The sequence below is a fragment of the Gopherus evgoodei genome, chromosome 2 (assembly GCF_007399415.2).
Source record: "Gopherus evgoodei ecotype Sinaloan lineage chromosome 2, rGopEvg1_v1.p, whole genome shotgun sequence".
NCBI classification, from domain to species: domain Eukaryota; kingdom Metazoa; phylum Chordata; order Testudines; family Testudinidae; genus Gopherus; species Gopherus evgoodei.
The window spans coordinates 78,038,266-78,057,971 of NC_044323.1; the positions used below are offsets into that span (position 1 = coordinate 78,038,266).

Genomic DNA, 19,706 nt, shown 5'->3' on the forward strand with positions numbered 1-19,706 from the left:
TTATTTTATTCTTAAAGTAAAAAGCACTACAGAAAAATTATATTAAAAACTATAAAAGAACCTACATGCATACTAATAAGCTTATTAAAGTTCACCCCAACTCTAACATGGGCTCAGTCTGTCCCTTCCACTAGCCCTTCTGAACCTTAGTCTGTGAGCCTCCCAGCAACTCCGCATGCCCCGCTCTGTCTGTCCCCTCCATATGTACCTACTGACTTGGCCTCCAGGCAGGGCACTGTGAGGAATGCAGCTTCTGCTCTCTCCCTATTGGCTGTTATGGCTGGTGAGTGGCTGCCTTCTGTTCTGGTTCCACAACATTCCCTGGTGGGTGAAAGGCATAACTGTAGCACTTCCCCAGCAGAATATATTTTCTGTGGAGAAAAAAAATCTGGGGGGCACATGAATTCTGCATGTGCACAGTAGCACAGAATTCCCCCAGGAGTAGTGATTACAAGTTTTTCAAAGCTCCAGCTACAGGGCTTTCCTTGCAGTTACAAGTTCATCACAGCTTTAGCTTAGAACAAGCACACAATCTTATGGGGCCTCAGTTGCCCCATGTCCTTTCAACCCTTTCCAGGGTGAACCAGGAATTCTGTCCACCTGCTGGATCAGGAAGAAGGCCCTGAATCAGTTTAAAACCAGGCTGTTTATCTAAAAATCCTTACTGTGCTGTTCCCTGAAGAATCTAGTTTGAACTAGTGTATGTACATCTCTCCAGGGGATGGCTTCAAAGGGGCAGATAACAGAGAAAGTATGTTTGCATCCCCCTCCTACTAGAGATGGTATGTACAATGCCACAATAACACATATACAATTGCATTTTTAAAACAGTGTACCCCAAAGGTATTAACCCTAATTCAGTAAGGTTTATCTTAATTATATAGTTTGTTCAGGATTTTACAGGATATAGTCAGTCTTTCACAAAAATTGAGCTCTGGAGTTGGATTCAAATTCTGACCAACCCCCACCACCACCCAAGTTCTTTGTAGTTTTTCATGGCAGACAGGACCTGAATTTCTAATGTAAAAAACAGAGGAGAAAAAACTTGATTTTGCTGTGCATGTGGCAGATTTTTCTCCAGTTTTCCTTATGCATCATAAACAAACCATATTTTTATTTTTGCCTTTATGCATCACTTTTAACAATTATTAAATTTCCATAAACATGCTGAAGAACTTATCCCAGTTGAGATGAATGGTGTAAATTCACATTTCCCCTGATGCTATTGTTTCAGTCAGTCAGCTATGGACTCTAGACAAAGCAGCAGGGTAGGGGGAGGACTCACATCCTGAAGGGTATCTTTACACATTGAGGGGCTAGAATACTTTTTTAAATGAAACCTAAGATTCTGGAGAATACAGCAACATCTGCGGGAAGGCCATAAATCCTCAGCATTTGCAGCTTTTACAGATCCCACCAGTTTCCGTTGTCCCCTGGTTATTATTATGACTCAAACACAAACATACAGAGAAAGGGACAAAACAGAGCTATTAAGCCTTTCAGGAATACCTACTCATTCCTATAGCTCAAATCTAGAGTATATACTGTACTGCTTTTCTGACCACAAAATAGTCTTTGCTGGGTGCAAGCTGTGACAATTTCAATGAGTATGATTTTTTAAATGATAAGATTTTAAATATCTATCTCAATCACAATGCAAAATTTTCCTCCTATGAGTGGGCTACTTTAGAACACTTTAAAGTTCACCTAAAAATGATTCTCGCTCATCCAGGCCCTCTGTGTGTGATGTTTTCTGCCATATTGGGAAACCAGTTTTGAAATGGTTGCCTCTTGTAAGATTTTGTAGGCAGCACAATCAAGATATATAACTCTCTGTACCCTTCCCCATGCTACCCCTCTGTGCCAGGAATGTCCTTTCCACACCAGTGCATCAAGCTACTTTTCTAAGTCCTCAGACCCTTATTAGTCACTTATTTCACAATGTCCACAAAAAGTGACCAGAATATGAGCTGCTATTCCTCTAGGTTTATTCCTCTAGTGCATCCTGTCTTCGCCACTTCTGACATTTAGGTTGTGCTTTCTCTGGGGCAGGAGTACAGCACTAAGCACAGGACTTACATAATAAATACAATAATCATCAGCGTCACTTTGTTAACATTGTTCTTCGGCACCATATTCGTGTCCCCATCTTTTGGGTAGAAACTGTTTTTACAAACCATTTTTCTAACACAGCAAAAGACATAGAGCGGGATTTTTCAGAGGTGCTCTATATTCGCCCATCTCTGCTCCCATTCAAGTCAAAGTGACTTTAATGGCCAGTGCTGAGTGCTTTTGAAAATCTCACCTATGGCCTCAGAGTAAGACTCAGGGAATCTGGTTTTGTTCCAGGGATGTATTTTCTATGTTTTTCTTATGCAGAGTCATCATAAGGGGTGAAAATCACCCCTATGCAGAGAGCTTAAACACAATTCAAGTCCTAATTTAGCCCTATTTCAAGTGTGCATGGCACAGGTCAAGTTCAACTACATTTGAGCTCATTGCAAACATTACTGTATGCTGGCATTCCAGGCTATACTTCAGCTTGACATTGATGGTCTCATTGCTAGAGAGTATTTGTCAAAGGCTTTTAGGGCCTGAGGGCCACAACACTTAACCCAGATAAGGCAACTGCTATGAGAAAAAGTTTTTGACAGCATGAGCTCTCACCTCCCCAAGGCACTGACTGAGGATATTAACTTGCCCAAGTGAGAGTCCTAAATCTTTCACCCTCTCTTTTGTTCACAACTGCCTGATCCATTTGTGTAGTAATTGTGGGCCAGTTCATACACCCATGTGGGAATACCGTCAGTAAATCTTCTCATGCTTCTTTGGGAAAAGGGAGGGAAGGTTCCATTCTCCCTCTGCCCCCCGCCCCCTAGACAAAAGCAAGGTCTGTCCCACAGAGGCATCCATCGGTAGGCCTTCTCCCTTCACACATAGGTGATGGAAGCAGGGGTTCTGAGGGAGCTGCCGCACTCTCTGGCTTGAAGCTGTTTCCCTCCTATACAAGGTTTACAGTTTGGTTCAGTGTCTCTCAGCACCCTCACAATACAAATTGTTCCAGCACTCCTGCCTCCACAGCAGCACTGGCCCTGCTCTCTGAAAGCCTTGCTCCATTAGAGTCACATGCCAGGGGCGCCCTTTAAAAAGCAAGGGGTTCCTCATGACAGGAGAGTGGAAATGTAATAAAATCTCTGGCTTCTCATGTCCTGCGGAGCAGGGCACATACAAATGTTCAGCTGCGGAAGCCAATGGACTCTGACAGCCATCTCCTCAGCAGGCATCAATCAGAGTAGTTCCACTGAAGTCAGTGGCTCTGTGCTAGTTTGCACCAGCTGAGCGTATGACCCTGAATGAGGCAAAATGCTTTCTCTTATTCGATGTGCACTTTAGACCAGGGTTCTCAAACTGAATTTACCTAAGGGCCAGTGCCAGTCCTCAAATCCTCCCAGCGGGCCAATATCACTCATGCTGCCCAGAACCCACCCCCCAAAAAACTCTGCCCCCCCCACTTGCCTAAGGCTCTGGGATGGAGTGTGGGTGGGGGAGGAGGTCTGGGGCAGGAGATTGGGGTGCAGGCTCTGGAAGGGAGTTTTGGTGCAGAAGGGATGACAGGTTGGGCTCTGGGAGGGAGTTTGGGTGGGGGAGGGAGTGTGGGGGTGCAGGCTCTGGAATGGAGTTTGGGGGCTGGGGTGTGTGTGTGGGGAGGGATTGCAAGCTCTGAGAGGGAGTTTGGGGGCTGGGGGGGTGGGGATTGAGTGCAGGCTCTGGGAGGGAGTTTGGGGGCAGGAGGGGGTGTGTGGGAAAGTGACACACACATATAAACAATATTATTATACTTGGCAAATTATAACATTTTTGCAGACACCTTACATGGCATATCTGGCACAACTCATTACAATTTTTAGGGGAGGGATAGCTCAGTGGTTTGAGCATTGGCTTCCTAAACCCAGGATTATGAGTTCAATCCTTGAGGGGGCCAGTTTGGAATTGTTCCTGCTTTGAGCAGGGGGTTAGACTAGATGATCTCCTGAGATTCCTTCCAACCCTGATACTCTATGATTCTAATATTGGTATTCATAATATCCTGAAGTGTCTCCCAGATTCCATACAGCTGGCACAGTGGTTTTCATTGGCTTCATGCCCTGCCTCTCTAGAAGGTGAGAGTGACCTGTTGGTCTCAAAGGCCTTTTAAATTTCAGAGACACCGTGCTGCCACTAAATGCTTGTGTGTGTACTAGAAGGTGTGAGTGGTGGAAAGTTCACTTCTGATGCAGTAGCCCCGCTGACAAGTAAGCACCAGGCAAGAACACACTTTCCATGCATCTCAGCAAGTCTCCAGCTCCAATCAGTGGGATTGTACATAACCAAGGAAAAATAAACACCCTTTAATAACATTTTAACTACACAAGGGAGAAACAAACAAAGTGATCTGTTTCTTTTAGAAATCCTGGTCTGGAAGGCGGCCATTAGCATAAGCTAAGGTTTTGGCCTCAGAGCTGCTATATTTTACATGTTAGCACTAGGAAAATGAGGGCAAAAAACCTCCCTGTCAGCACTATGGCAGGACAGAAAAAAATATAGGCACTAACACAACTGTACAGCGGTACTTAATTCCAAAGATCTGATCCAGTCTAGGAAAAAATCTTACGAACATATAGACTCATGAATACCCCCTCACAACTCAGCTGTTATAGGAATGAGGAGTGGTGTCTCGGGGTTACAGGGGTGAATTGTGACGCAGAGGAGAGCTGTGTGAATAACTGATTTGTCAGTTCACTGCCAGTTCCAAGAATATCAGGAAAAAAAAGTCAGTTTGTGTCAAACCAAAACCAAAATTTTCAGCTTAAGAAAAAAATTCGTTTCAGCTCAAACAAAATGTGTCATTTGGGCTGATGTTTAATAAAAGCAAATGAAATACAGGGGTTCTCAAACTGAGAGTCAGCACCCCCGCAGTGGGTCGCAAGATTATTACATGGGGGGGGGGTCACGAGCTGCCAGCCTCCACCCCAAACCCTGCTTTGCATCCAGCATTTTTAATGGTGTTAAATATATTAAAAAGTGTTTTTAATGTATAAGGGGGGGTTACACTCAGAGGCTTGCAATGTGAAAGGGGTCACCAGCACAAAAGTTTGAGAACTAGTGGGCTAGAATCACAAAAGTGGAGGAGGATGTGGTGATGGGGGTGGTCAGAGGGCACACACCTAGGATGTGGGATAAATAATTATATGGTCACTGGAGCAGGAACTGGAACCCGGGTGTCTGCCTCTTACAGGAGTGTCCTAACAAGCAAGCAATAGCACAAGCTCATGCTCTCTCTCTGGCCTAATGACTATTCAAGTATGTATTACAAAGTGGAATAGCTTCAGCAGGCGAGACTGAGAATGCCCCACCCCCAGAATATCCTGTAGCCTGGTGGTCAGGACACCGTACTACAATGCAGAGACCTGTATTCAAGTCCCTTCCCCAGAATGGTGAGTCAAACCTGGGTCTCCCACAGCCCAAGGGAGTCTGCTAACAGCTGGACTATTGAATTGGGGGAGGGGCACCACTAGCACCATTTTTTGAATTCCGTTGTGAATATAGCCCAAGAAATCAAAATATTTCATTTTGATGGTTCCAATTTTTTCTTTTTTTTTGTTTCAACCCAAACAATTAGAAGTCAACATAAGTCACAAAATGTTGCAATCGACCCAAATCTGCATTTTTTTCCCTGTGAAATAGTTTCGGCTGAAAAATTTTGTCCAGCTCTACTCCTGAGTGCCAATCCTGGCTTTTCCAATAACTTGCTTCCAGGCCATTTAAGCTCTTTCTGCTTCCCTGGCCTCTTCTGTGAAATAATGTTTTCTCACCACAACCTCACAGGTGTCATGTCAGTAAAACACTGTCAGAGCCTCGCTGCAAGGCGCTACGCAAGTGCAGTGTTATTATTAGTTCAGTACTTGCCAGCAGTTCTAAAATGCTGCTGTTGCGGAGATGGTGAAATCTAGCAAAATCCGGTGCCGAGAACTCTTGTGATCGCTCAGTCATTCCTATATTTGGATCTGGGTTCCCAAAGCTACAAACTATTAGTCCTCTGACAAGAAACTTTAAACTGCATGATTAAAAGATAGCAGGAGTGTTATCAACAAAGGAAGATGGGCTGACTGAGAAAGCTAACTGATGCTTTGTCAGGGGTCTCGTGGGTTCCTGACAGTCAGGAGTTTAGCAGGTTCTTTCACTAACTTTTCACAATTGACCTCCAATCTGATGCGTGGCCCAAATGATTTCAGTTTGCTGGCTGCCTCCTCCAAGACTGTCCCTTCCCTAAACTTTTTCTGAAAATCTCCCACCATTGCTAGAGCTCTGAGAAGCTGCCCTGATGCTAGCAATGGTGGGAGCTCTATCATAGTCCACTCACCGGCACTGTTACTCATAGACTCATAGACTCATAGGTCAGAAGGGACCAATCTGATCATCTAGTCTGACCTCCTGCACAAGGCAGGCCACAGAACCCCACCCATCCAATTTTATAACAACCCCTATCCCAGGACCGAGTTATTGAAATCCTCAAAATTGGTTTGAAGACCTCAAGCTGCAGAGAAACCACCAGCAAGCGACCCGTGCCCCACGCTGCAGGGGAAAAACATTACCACCACATTGCCTAAATCTGAGCAAGCCTAGGTGGCAGAGAGGTAAAAGTGTCAGTGGCTGGTCTACACTAGCACTCCCACCATTGCTAGCAGCAGGGGAGAGTCCCAAAGCTAAAGTAACGGTGGGAGATTTCCAGAAAAAAGCTCAATCCAGAGAAGGCCCTAGGCCCAGATCCCCAAAGATATTTAGGTACCTAATTCTGTAGATGCTATTTACCACACCTGACATGCACTGCTGATGCGGAATGGCTACTGCGGCTCAGGGATAGCAGCAGAACACTTTGGCATCCTCTGACATAAAGCCTTACTGGAGCCCAGTCTTGCAAAGTACTTAGCTCCTCGCATGATCAAGCCCTCATGGTACAATCTGGCACAATTATCACTCCCAGCTCAGAAAGAGCCCCGGCTGAAGTGGCAGATTTTCTGCAAAATGGGGTTGAGATGCATCGGGGAAGCTGAACTAAGGAAACTGAAAGGTGAGCTGCAGAGTTTAATGAAAGGTTTGTGCTCCTTATCGTGAATAAAGGAGGCCTGAAAGGGATTTTAGTCTGAAGTTGTTTTTCCTGGATTGTTGCTGTTGTTGTTTTAACCTTAGAACTGTCAAATCTGGTCTTCCCTGATTTTTCTGGAGAACTCCTTAGCAGGGCCGGCTCCAGGCACCAGCTTATTAAGCAGGTGCTTGGGGCGGCAACTCCGGAGCGTGGCGGCACTTTTAGGTATTCAGTGGCAATTCAGCGGGGGGGGTCCCTCACTCCCGCTCGGAGTGAAGGACCTCCCACTGAATTGCCGCAGATTGCGATCGCGGCTTGGTTTTTTGTTTTTTTTTTGGCTGCTTGGGGCGGCAAAACCCCTGGAGCCGGCCCTGTTCCTTAGAGGTCTCAGACAAGAACTGTAAGCTTTTTCAGCCCTTAATTCAACTGTCTAACAAAAGCATATCCACTCCCAACCGCTTCTCAGGCATTTGAATTACATTTTTAAAATGTTTTTAACATTCTTCTAAAAATGATTTCCCCTTTCTATCAATCTGATATCACTTACTTCATTTTGCTGATGTCCTAAACCCACCAATTCTCTAGTCATCCACAGAGTTTTCCAGCATAAGCTAATACCCGAATTTATAATGTAAGAGACAAGCAGGAAAAATAAAAAAACCTAAAAAAAATTTGAGGGTTCCTTTGTCTCCCTCCTCTCCCAGAAACACAACCAAGAATCTAGTTTTCCCTTCCTTCCAAGGTTACCTTTGAACCACACCTCACTGCAAAATGACTGATTGTAACCTCTTCTATTATTCACTGACTTTCACAAGCATGTGACTTATCAAACATTTTTTTAAATGTCTTGGCTGACAATGTGCTATGAGAAGTAGTTTGTATTCAGATGCTGCAGTATCCCAACTGTATGCCTTAAGGTAAGCCTCCTACTGTCATCTCAGAGATCATATCTTTTTATATTATTTAAATATAAACAATATTGCTTTTTCAAAGCATCTAACATTTTCATCTAAGCTGCATTTCCCCCTGAGACCCTGAACACCCGTGCCTTTATCAATAACATGGAGCAGCAGAACCCCTTCTGGCCCTATCCTGCTCTCAAAGAGAAGCCTGAAGCTCATGTCTAGACAATCGCTTATCTCTACTAGCTGTGATGGCAACAATCAATAGCTCAGCTCCTCTCCACAGCAATAGTAAGCAATTAAAGCTCAAAAATAGTAACTAGATAAAACCACAAAAAATACTTTCATACCGCAAGGCCATTGGGGAACTGTCTAATAGAATCTTCTATATGAAAACTAGGTCACTGTGTCCTACGAAGAAGGAATTTACTCCATGCTGCGTATAAAAGCATAATTCTGAAGTTGGTAATTAGCACAAAGGGCTAATTTCAGATAAAAGAGCATTACAGAGCCACTTCCGCCTGCAAGCAATGCTTTGAAAGCTTTGTTAAAAAACAGTTACGAAGACTTGGCCAGGGGGATTGTGGCTGTTACAGTATCTGCATTGCCAGGCTGGCACCTGAATCCTGAAACTGGACATGAAGCAAGTGATTCACTAAATGATCGAGTTTTTACCAGTGTCTCTCTCTAGCAATAGCAGAATGTTAGGGTTCAACCATGTGGGGAACAAGTGGAGCAAAGCTACGACTGACATCAATATGAAGTTACAGTTGTCAAGGCTTCTTCGGTCTCCAACGATTAATCCTTTTTCGTGCGCATGCGTGTGTGTGTAAGGAAGATAAGAAATATTACAGAAGGACTGCCAAATAATCAATGCATTTAGAACCTATATACCCATATATTTGTGCTGTGATAAAATACTGCTGTAAATGCAAATATTCTAGAGTAGCCAGGAATGCAATACAGAATCAAGTAAAAGCAGTAGTTTAAGTTCAGAGGTACGAAGATCCCAATGCAAGCCCCAAATGTCTGAGCAAGAGATGATGTAGTGCAAATATTCAGACTCAAGCCCAGCCCAATGCCAAGAGTAGAGGAGCTGGTTGGGAAATTTTCAGCAAAATGGCTTTTGGTCAAAACTGAAACTTTTTGCAGGAAAGGACGGGTTTCAATGAAACCTTCCAGATTTCTCATGTCCAGGCCAGAGTTTTTGATCAGAGAAAGACAGCTTGACTCACCACAGAATATTCAATATCCCAGTACTTAGGGCACTCAGCTGGGAGATCCAGGTTCAAATCCCTCCTACAAGATCGCTTGAGTGAGACTGACTCTATAGGCTGGTGGTCATAGCACTCTGCTAGGATGTGTAAACCCAAGTTCAAGTCCTTATTCCAAATCTCCCACAACTCAGGTGAATCCTCTAACCGCCAAGCTAGTCTCTCTCTCCCATACATACTTTTTGCAAAAAATAACAAAAGGTCTTGATTTTGCTCCAATGAGATCAGGAAAGTGTGATGTAGTCTCAAAAATTTTCACGGGACAGGAAAACCATTTCCCTTCCAGCTGCAGTCAAGAGCCCTACTATTTTGAAAATAGTATCAACAGAAACCAAAAGGACAAAGGAACAGGAATTGTAACCTAAGGACCCATAATCAGAGCCAACACCACCGCCCACCTTATTCTGCTTATTTAATAGCTGTCTCCAGGAAATATTCTTGCTTGCAAGTTCTACTCAGCTCACATGCTAATTGAGCTGGGAACAGCAGTTAGGCCTTTTCATCTGCTAAAGGAGAACAGAGGAAATCTCAGGGATGGCCATACAATAAGAAAAAATTACAGAAACACACAGGTCTTAAAATATTGACCAGCACGTACTAGCTAGAGGTAGACAAGAAAAACAAGGGTGGGCTGGGAGCTTCATCAGCAAAGTGCAGGGCCAATGTCCTTGTGAGAAGCCTTTTCTATTTCTACACACTGCTGAGATGAGGGAAGGTGATAAGATTTCTACCAGGTCCCTGGATTCTCTTTGGGAGCACTATAATTCATATCAACCTCCCGCAGCATCCTGTCCTAGAAGAGCTGTCCGTGGAGCCTTCTTTAGATGAGGTTACTAAGGCCATTAAGCAGCTGTCTGCTGGCAAGTCTCCAGAACCTGGCAGCATTCCACCTGAAGTGTACAAATGTGGAGATGTCCATCTAGTCAGGAAATTCACCAGCCTTTTCAAGACTACATGGGAACAGAGTACCATTCCCCAGGAGTATAAGGATGCTTTCATAGTCCATCTGTCCAAAGGCGAAGCATATCTAGCTGTGACAACCATTGCAGAATCTCACTGCTGTGTTTAGCAGGGAAGATCCTTGCACAGTTTCCCCTCATCAGGCTTATCTCCCACCAAGTGGACTTGGGGTATCCAGGTCCCAGCGAGGCTTTCGTGCTGGCTGTGGCATCATAGACATGATTTTTGCAGCCCAACAAACTCAAAAGAAGGCTTGTGAACAGAACAAGGACCTGCATGTGGCATTTGTTGACCTGACCCAGGTCTTTGACACAGTGAATTGTGGGGGCCTATGGAAACTGCTTTATAAATTTGGTTGCTGAAAGAAGATTGCTATTATCCGCTTGTTTCACAATGTCATGGTGGCCAGGGTGATAGCGTGCAGTGACTCAACAGAAGCCTTCCCTGCCACCCATGGCACCAAACAAGGATGCAAGATGACTCCAGTGCTCTTTACCACTTATGATGTGCTGCAAACAAGAGCCTGGCTGAAAGGCTCTTGTTTGCAGCACATCATAAGACCAGTGCTTCAAACTCTCTCTTCAACAACTATCATACTTGCAAAACATGACTCCTGGAGGAGGGGGGTGGTTCCTGGGGGAGGGGAGTGGAATGCAGACAGGGGTTAGGGGGCCAAGGCTGGGGCCACAGCTGGGGGATGGATCTGGGGCCAGGAACGGAGCCTCAGCCAGAGGACAAGGCTGGGGGCAGGACTGAGGTCAGAAACGGAGCCTGGGCTGGGGACTAAGGCTGGGGTGGGGCCAGAGCAGAGTTGGGGATGGAGTGGTGCTCCTTCCCCACACCCCATGGGGGCTGGCCCTGGCCCCACCACACAGACCCAAATGTTCCTCTATGTGCCCCACAGTTTGAGCAGCCACTTATTGTGTTTTTTTTCCCCTCCCAGAAGCAGGGCCCCTCACCAGAGCAAGCTTTCAGTTCACCCTGAGTGACTGAATTTTTCAAGGCCTGAACACACACTGTCTTTCCATACAGAGAAAAAGTGTTGTTAATACACAGGTAATCATGAAACTAAAGGATTCTTTTGACAACATTCTGGCAACCATAAGAGTAAAGCTGGAGTCAGTTGTGATGTCACTGGACTCTGAGAAATATTTGTATGCTTTATAGTGTGCATACATTGTATTTTATGTATTTTAGATTCAAGATTTTAAGAAGCAGAATGTTATCAAAACCACACTGTTCCTCCATGCAGAGACTTCCTGCGGGTTTATTTCACTGAAAATTACATTTACTACCCAAACACAGAGGAAAAATGGATTTTTGCTGAAGTTTCATTTAAATATAATTGTGCCTGAGGTAGAAGACTACAGCAGTAGTAATTCATTTAGTCCCACTGTACACTAGATTTAGACAAGTGCAACTGGCAGATGTTAAGAATGAACTCAGGCTAGATTTTAGTGTAATCTAGAAACAAAAGACTTGAGGGTCCCATTTTCACCCCCTTCACTATTCATTCCTGCAGATTTATTTTAGGACTTCACTGTTAGCAGTAGTTACAGAGGTAGCCCAAAATGCCTGCAGACACTAGTGCATCCTGGGAGTTGTTTCTCTTTCAGAGGCCATGTTAACTTGTTTTGTGAAAATATATGACAGTAGTCTGACAGCCTTACCGGGTAATTTCAAGTCCTCCTCCTTCTCAGTTTCTTTCAACCCAACTCTCTCCACTAAACAAGAAACTGCTTCCTTATTTGCCTTGCAAACTACCTTCTATTTTGCAACAAAAGTGAAATATACATCATTTGAGAATATGCTCGCAAATTAGTTTATTTCATGGAAACAAAAGATTGTTTTTCATGGAATATTTTGCAAATCGAATCCAGCATATTTGCCTACATCAGATCTTGATGAAAGACTAGATGCTATCAGACTGCAATACCTGTTAATTAGTTAAACAGCACCATCTTGTGGCAGGTTCTAGAAACTAAATTCTGTTTGTATTTTCAGATTACTGCATATGTGTTGAATTTTTGTAACTGCATTTATCACTGTAGGAATAGGCAGATTAAAAGAAACCTTCCGAACAGCTTCAGCTGTCATATTCATGCATGAGCAGTGCTTTGAAATTGAAAGCATTTTAGTGTTTATACATTGTTAAGAGTTTATATCCTGTCATTTAGCTTTAAACAGCAGAGTAGAAATTAAACAAGCTACAAAACGTTATTTCCATTCCCTCCAAATGTTCAATAGTGCAGCCAACACACCAGCATGACAGAATTTGTGTTTCACAGAAAGGCAGGTTGTTGCTACAAAAACAGCAGTAGCTACTGAAAGCATCAAAAGTGGTAAAACATCAATTTTTCTATTAGTGACAAACACTGCTTGAAGTGCAAATGCTAGTAGTACTTAGCACTGCACAAAGGCTGGTACAACTACTGTACAAAAATGGATAAGGTTTGAGCCTGGGCTTCACTTTATTTTCTATTAGCTATGAATGAAAATGAAGGCTGGATTCTTGATTCCCCTGCTGCCAACTCATTGAAGACACCGTCAACAGCAAAGGTATTATGAGTCTAAGGGTATGTTCACACGGTCAAAAGAGACTCATGGCAGAGAGCCTCAGGCTCATGGGAATTGCAGTATAGGGGTAAAAATAGCAGCGTAGTCATTGGGGCTCCAGCATCAGCCCAAACATTTACTATTTATAACCCCACAGCACAATCCCAAATCAGTTAACTTGGGCTCAGACTCGCTGCTGCAGTTTTGGGGGGTCTTTTGGGTTTTGCAAGTTTAGGTGTACACTAAGTACCTTATCTAAGGTTCTTTATGGCCCCCATTACCATATTGCCTCTCAATCTTTAATGTATCAATCCTCAACATTCCTGGAAGGTAGGAAAGTGCTCTATCACCATTTTACAGCTATGAAATTGAGGCTCAGAGACTCAGGGCTGGTATACACTTAAAAATTAGTTAAACCTAGCTAGGTCACTCAGGGCTATGAAAAATTTCACATCCTGTGCAACAGTTAAGTTGACCTAACCCTTAATGTAAAGGCAGCTAGTTGACAGAATTATTCTGTCCACCTAACTACTGCCTCTCCGAGAGGTAGATGAAACTATGTAGATGGAAAAACCCCTTCCATGGACATAGGAAGCATCTACACTATGCCACTACAGTACCATAGTTGTGATGCCACAGTGGGCCTTAGTGAAGGTACCCATGAAGTCTGATGGGACAAGAAATTGAATCTGGGTCTCAAGTTCCAGGCTAGTACTCTACCCACTTGGACCACCCTTTCTCCCACTGCCACAGCACTTTTGCCACAGTAGAGTTCGCAGCAGGTATTTCCACATTAGAATCAGTCTTTGGAAAATACTGATGGCTGTTTCTATTAAAATACCAGTGAAGAGCTAATAGGAAAAAATTAAACCAATGCTGTGAATTGAAGACTTGTACTGGAACGTAGGGCTGCATTTTGCACAATCACTGAACAAATTCTACGGGTTGGGATTTGGGTATATGCTAATTGTTACACATGTCCTGGATAGTTACAGAATAGCTAATAACCTGGGAGACAGTTCTTTCAATTATGCCTCTGCAGCTGTCAATCTTTCCCACTGATGACCTAGTAAGCTCTGATAAACTGAAACCGTTGCAGTAGACTGAACAGATGCCTTCAGTACGCATTTCAATTACCATTAAAATGGACCACACACAAAAATCATTTACCTGATTTTTTTTTTAAATTATAACATTACAGGTAAAAGTCAATTATTCAATATATAGGCAACTTCATTCCCCCCTGAACAGTCCTTAGTTTTTCTTGTTTGTACATGCTTTTTCTACATCAATCGGAGAGAAAAAATTAAGATTAAAAAAATAGTCCTGTAAAACAAATAGCCTAATGAACAATTGTAATAACAGAAAATACATTTAACATTAAGTGACTAGATTTTAAGTTAGTGTCTCTTTAAATAGTTTCCAGAAGTGTTTACCTAGCAACATAACTTTATTCAGTATAAAATTCTGTCCACACAGGACAAGTGTTTATCTTGTCACTAGACATTCCCAGAATTCTGAAGTATTTGAGGCCAGAGCTACACCTTTTAGGAGAGCAGTGGAAGTAAATTTTGAAGTATGACATATTTTAGAATAGAATTTAATCATGAATATTTCTTATTTGTCTGAGCCTTTAAAAAGAATGCAAAAACAACATTAGCACTTAACACAGGTTTTAAATTCTGCAGGGCAGGGACTGGCTCTTGCTTCATACAGAGACACTATTCGCACTTTGACCGATGCCCTGGATTTCTACAGAAAGATAGTTCTCTACTCCAATAATCCTGTGTTTCAAGTATGATTTTTTGTAAAGTAGCTTCATCAATGCTAATTTTTTTCCATAGTAAATTACTATAAAATATATTTGAGGATTTTAATGGCTATTTACTATTAACTTGGGTATGCAACATTATAGGTACTGTAGTCCAGAACACATGAAAAGCAAGCAGTAATTTCTCATTGCTAGTTTAGGGCCTGCTCTCATGATGTGTTAAGTACCGCCAAGTGATAGCAATTTAAATTGCTCAGGCAGTTACTTATTTTTGCGCAAGACCCTAAGTGACATATATACATTACCTTAATATTTGTAAATATTACACACAAAGACACACTAAGTGTATATTAAACTGGAACTTTATTTGATTCCTGACAGTTTATGCTTTTTTGGAAGCTTGCTTCTGGAGCTTCTTTAATTCATGCTTGATGATCCTGTTCCTCTGTAATAAATTAAAGAAATTATTTTGTAACATTAAGTCTAATAAGAGCAGCAAATGAACACAGTCTATAGACATCTGTGCTAACTCATGACTTTCTGGGTTTTCAAATTCTCTCCTTTTTAGCATAAACACTTTGTTCAGCAGATGTAGGTTTTACTGAAATTGCAGAAAGATATCACGTGCACTATATATATTGTGGTGTGATATATTTCAGACACTTTGATGGCCTGAGTGACAAAAGACTGCTGTCAGACTGGTAGCCTAGTCGTAGTGCTCTGCTACAAGTCTGGGAGAGACCCCTAGTCAGTTTATTTTTTCATAGGTTGGCAGCATTGCTATTAAAGCAATGTGTGGCCCTGAGAAGGAGGAGGAAAGTAGTGTTTCATATTGTCAACAGCAATCCCTCACAAAGGATCAATGAACTTTGGAGACGACTTCAATTTTCACCTGCAGAGATGTCTGGTACATAGCCTTGAAGACTACCTTGGAGTTAAAAGAGAGAAATATAGACTGAACTTGAATTAAGTGTTTAAAAAGAAAAATAGTGATGAACAAGCATCGGCTAACTCACAGGGCAAATTTATATTGCTCCTCTAGTTTTCTGCAAGTCTGAGTCCAAAAAGAACAGAAAAATTAGTATAAGGAATTATGTATTTGAATCTGATTCAGAATAAAGAGCTAGATTTGCTTTTAAAACACCACAAATCAACTATCCAAAGATAGCTGTACATTTAACCACTTACCATTTTCTTTGCCTTCATGGCCTTGTAGCGATCAAAGTCTGTCATCTTGGCTTTCTGTCAAAGAAAATCTGCACTTCAGTTAAAAGTTAAACACTGAAGATTTTAGTTAACGGTAATTCCCTAAACAGCTAAACGTAATTTTGCAAAAAAATAAATGTTTTGTGCTTTTCAGCTAGACAACTCAAAAGAAATTTGCAAACCACCACTAAAAATGAATTTACAAATCAATGTACATGCCATTTATCTCCATAGCTGGGAAGGGTCTGATGATGCAGAGAACAAACAAAAAACATTTTGTAGACATGGCAAAACAGAAAAATTGATGATTAAATTTAGTGGTAAAACCATTTGGTTCTCAGTAACACAACGTATGTTACAACTTGACAACCCATGTTCTCTGCCCTTAAGTCTTACTCTGCAACATTAATCTCAATTTTGCTACTAGATTATATCTGAAAACTTTAGTAACATGCTAAGTGCAGTGTTGAGTATTTTATATCACACTGCAGATCAAACATACCTTTTCTCTGGCTTCAATCTTCTTTGCCCACCTTGTACCTGCCCATTTTTCGTTAATATTTTCTTTCTCCCAGGCAACTCGCACATGCTTCTGACGAGCACTGCATTTAAACAATTGATCAATCTCATACATTAACATTATTTGCATTATCATCATACACAAATCAACTGCTTCCGTGCTTCTCCAGCTTTCAATTTTAAATTAGTGAAGTAAAATCCCAAATAGACCGGTTACATCTTTCGTACACGTCAAAGGTGTTAAACACATAGCAAATGTAATCAAAGTCCTCTAAAAGTATACTAAAACTTCTTTCTTATGTTGGCAGTTAGGATTGAAGGGAGGGGCAATCTAGAAAGATACACTGGGATACTATTCTCCTGGCATTCATCTAAAATGGTTAGTAAAAAACAGAAGTTATGAGTTCAAAGTTATGGAAACTTTATCAGCATAGTAGGTCTCATAGTAGTACCCAGTAGTGATTGTGGCTTAGTGATTTTATATATCACAGAGGTTGGAGAGAAAAGACTTGGAATTCAATCCACCTACAAATAGGGTACATAGTTTTTCAAATAAAGAACACATTAAATACTTCACTTTGAATATGTAGCCATTGTCTATTGTTTAGGAGACAATGCATGAAGTTATGCATTACTGTGATTCATTTATAACTTTTCCTTGTAGTATCTGCGAATTGTCAATCATACTGTCAATACTCATAGCAATGGATCCACTAGATTTAACCATGATCATATGGTCTGCTATGTCTTAACAGCACACACATCATTAAATCGCTTAGTACATTATGAAAGAGATGATTAGTTCCGAAACTTAAGACTTTCGGGATAACTTAAGAAAATACCTATACATCCATGTGATCTTTTCTAAAATTTAGAAACAAAATTCCACGAAATCACAGAAAACGTAAATTAGCTTCACGTTAAGTCAAGTTTAAACAGCCCAAAAGGAAAGACAACTCACCTGTGTGGGAATTTGAGTACAAAATCTGTTAGCTGCATGCACTTGAAGGGCATAGCCTGCCTTCTTACACCACTGCAGGGGCCATCAACTAGCGCCTAGAACAAGAGAGATTGAATGGGTTCACTAACATTTTTCCAATATACAGACTACAGAAAGTTACTTCCAAATAAATTGTGACTCATCAACATGAAGTGTTACAGACTGGAGGAGAGCACTAGGCATTTGGAACACTGGAGAACCTAAGAGTGGACTACACTACCCAAACTCTATGGCAAGATCAACTGGCATTTATTTAAAGCATTGTTTCCCAAACACAGAAGGCCAAAGGAAAGAGTTGGGACTGAGAAACTTTCATGCTCTCAGATGCATCCCCTTTCCCTCATCCACACATGTTCTCACACTGCCTGGGTACTGGCCACTGGTCCGGTGGGACTCTGCATTTTAATTTAATTTTAAATGAAGCTTCATAAACATTTTAAAAACCGTATTCACTTTACATACAACAACAGTTTAGTTATATATTATAGACTTATATAAAGAGACCTTCAAAAAATGTTAACATGTATTACTGGCATGCGAAACCTTAAATTAGAGTGAATAAATGAAGACTCGCCACAGCACTTCTGAAAGGTTGCCAACCCTTGGTCTATAATATATAACTAAACTGTTGTTGTATGTAAAGTAAATAAGGTTTTTAAAATGTTTAAGAAGCTTCATTTAAAATTAAATTAAAGTGCAGAGTCCCACCGGACCAATGGCCAGTACCCAGGCAGTGTGAGTGCCACTGAAAATCAGCTTGTGTGCCGCCTTTGGCATAGATACCATAGGTTGCCTACCCCTGCATTAGAGGACATTCCTTCTTATCCTTACTATTGATCCCGAGAGGGGAAACAAAGAGTTTCCATACAAAGATTAATTGTAAAGCCTGCAACGCACATGAGTATTTGTATTCCATTTTCCTTAACTTTGTAACCCCTTGGAAAAACTGACATATGGAAATCTGAAGTATTTTAATATTGTACAAAAAATACTTTTAAAATAGAGAATGAAAGAACTGGGGAGAGGAAAAGACTACAGGTCTCTGAACTTACCCTGTTCTGGTCAATAACATCCACAATTGCCACCAGCTTGCCAGCATGTGGCCCAAAGGAGATATAGGCAACTCGGCCAATCTCAACATAGCGTTTGAACACCTGAAATGAATGATTTACTGAAATTGAGAGTCTGAATACAAGTAGTATAACCTAAACCAGGAATTGCTATCTACAAAACCTTCAATTGCAGGGGCCATTTTGCCCCATGGCCTGGGATAGGAGATCTAGCACTTTCAGACCAGTTTCAGTTTAGATTTCAGAATCTGCAGCTATTCCTTCTTGTCTTGTGTTTCTACTGTGCATCCCGTTTGAAAATCCTTCTTGTCATAGGGGGCCCCTACAGCAGAAGGGGAAACCAGTGGACAAAGTCGCCCACAATTTCACTTGAATTTTGGTCAGGAGTCAATGGTACTCCGAGCAAACTGCATCCCCCATTCCCCTCCCCTGTTAGGGAGGGAATAGATATTATCCCTAGCGACGGGAAGCAAGCACTGGTCTGCGCGGGGGTGGGACCAGCTCGGCGGCAGGCACCACAGGAAGGGTCGGGGGGGAATACTCCCCTCAGAGCTCACGGCTGGGTGTGGGGGCGGGGGTAATCTGGCTATAAGCTCAGTGCTGGCGGTGCCGGTCCAAGGTGGCGCGGGAGACGCACGCTCCCTCCCCGCGTTACCCGGGGGGGGGTATGCAAAATCTGGCAACGGCCGCCCGATGGGCCCCGCCAATGGACCGGAGCGTTGGGCTCCCCGGGTGGGAGGCGGGCGCAGGCAGCAGTGAAGACGCGGCCGAACCCCGCGCCGCAGATCACGATCCCGGAGCGGCGTGGCCCCCACCCCGCCCTGGGGTCCCCAGGCCCGGCCCCGCTCCGGTCATTGGGAGGAGGCGGCTCAGCACCGCACGGGCTGGTGGCAGAGGCCGCGGCCGCACGCACTCACCATGATGGCCGCCTGCGAGCGGAAAGGAGCGAAAGGCTTCCGCTGCGCCCGGAAGCCGCTTCCGATCCCCTACTGCGCATGCACCCGCGCTGGAGAAGGCGGGCGCAAGCTCGCGCTCCAGATGCGCATGCTCCTGCGACGGGAGATGAAAGGAAGGGGGAGAGTTGCCTTCAAAGTGCGCATGCGCGCAAGGCAGTCCTGGTTCGTGTCGAAGGGAATCGTTTCCGCCTCATCTCCACTAGGCATGCGTGCCAAACGGTCGAGGTGGGCGGGTCAAGATTTTTACCTCATCTTTTGTACGCATGCGTGACAAGCATGCCGGGCATAGAAGGGGTGAGAATGTGGCCTTGCCAATGCGCATGCGTAGTTTCGGGAGCGTCTCTCTCTGCTAGTGTAATGCGCATGCGT

The 19,706-nt window shown here is 43.0% G+C and overlaps 1 protein-coding gene across 1 annotated transcript; it reads right to left on the reverse strand.

Annotated features, from left to right (window-relative positions):
* Positions 1–14,929: 14,929 nt before the first annotated feature.
* On the reverse strand, positions 14,930–19,389 carry RPL14 (ribosomal protein L14). The gene is made up of 6 exons (XM_030551046.1): positions 19,299–19,389; positions 18,364–18,465; positions 17,273–17,367; positions 16,295–16,394; positions 15,775–15,828; positions 14,930–15,031 (listed from the first exon to the last, which is right to left on the reverse strand). The coding sequence occupies exons 1-6, from the start codon at positions 19,299–19,301 to the stop codon at positions 14,969–14,971; spliced, it is 417 nt and encodes a 138-aa protein (XP_030406906.1). The 5' UTR covers positions 19,302–19,389; the 3' UTR covers positions 14,930–14,968.
* Between the last annotated feature and the right edge of the window lie 317 nt (positions 19,390–19,706).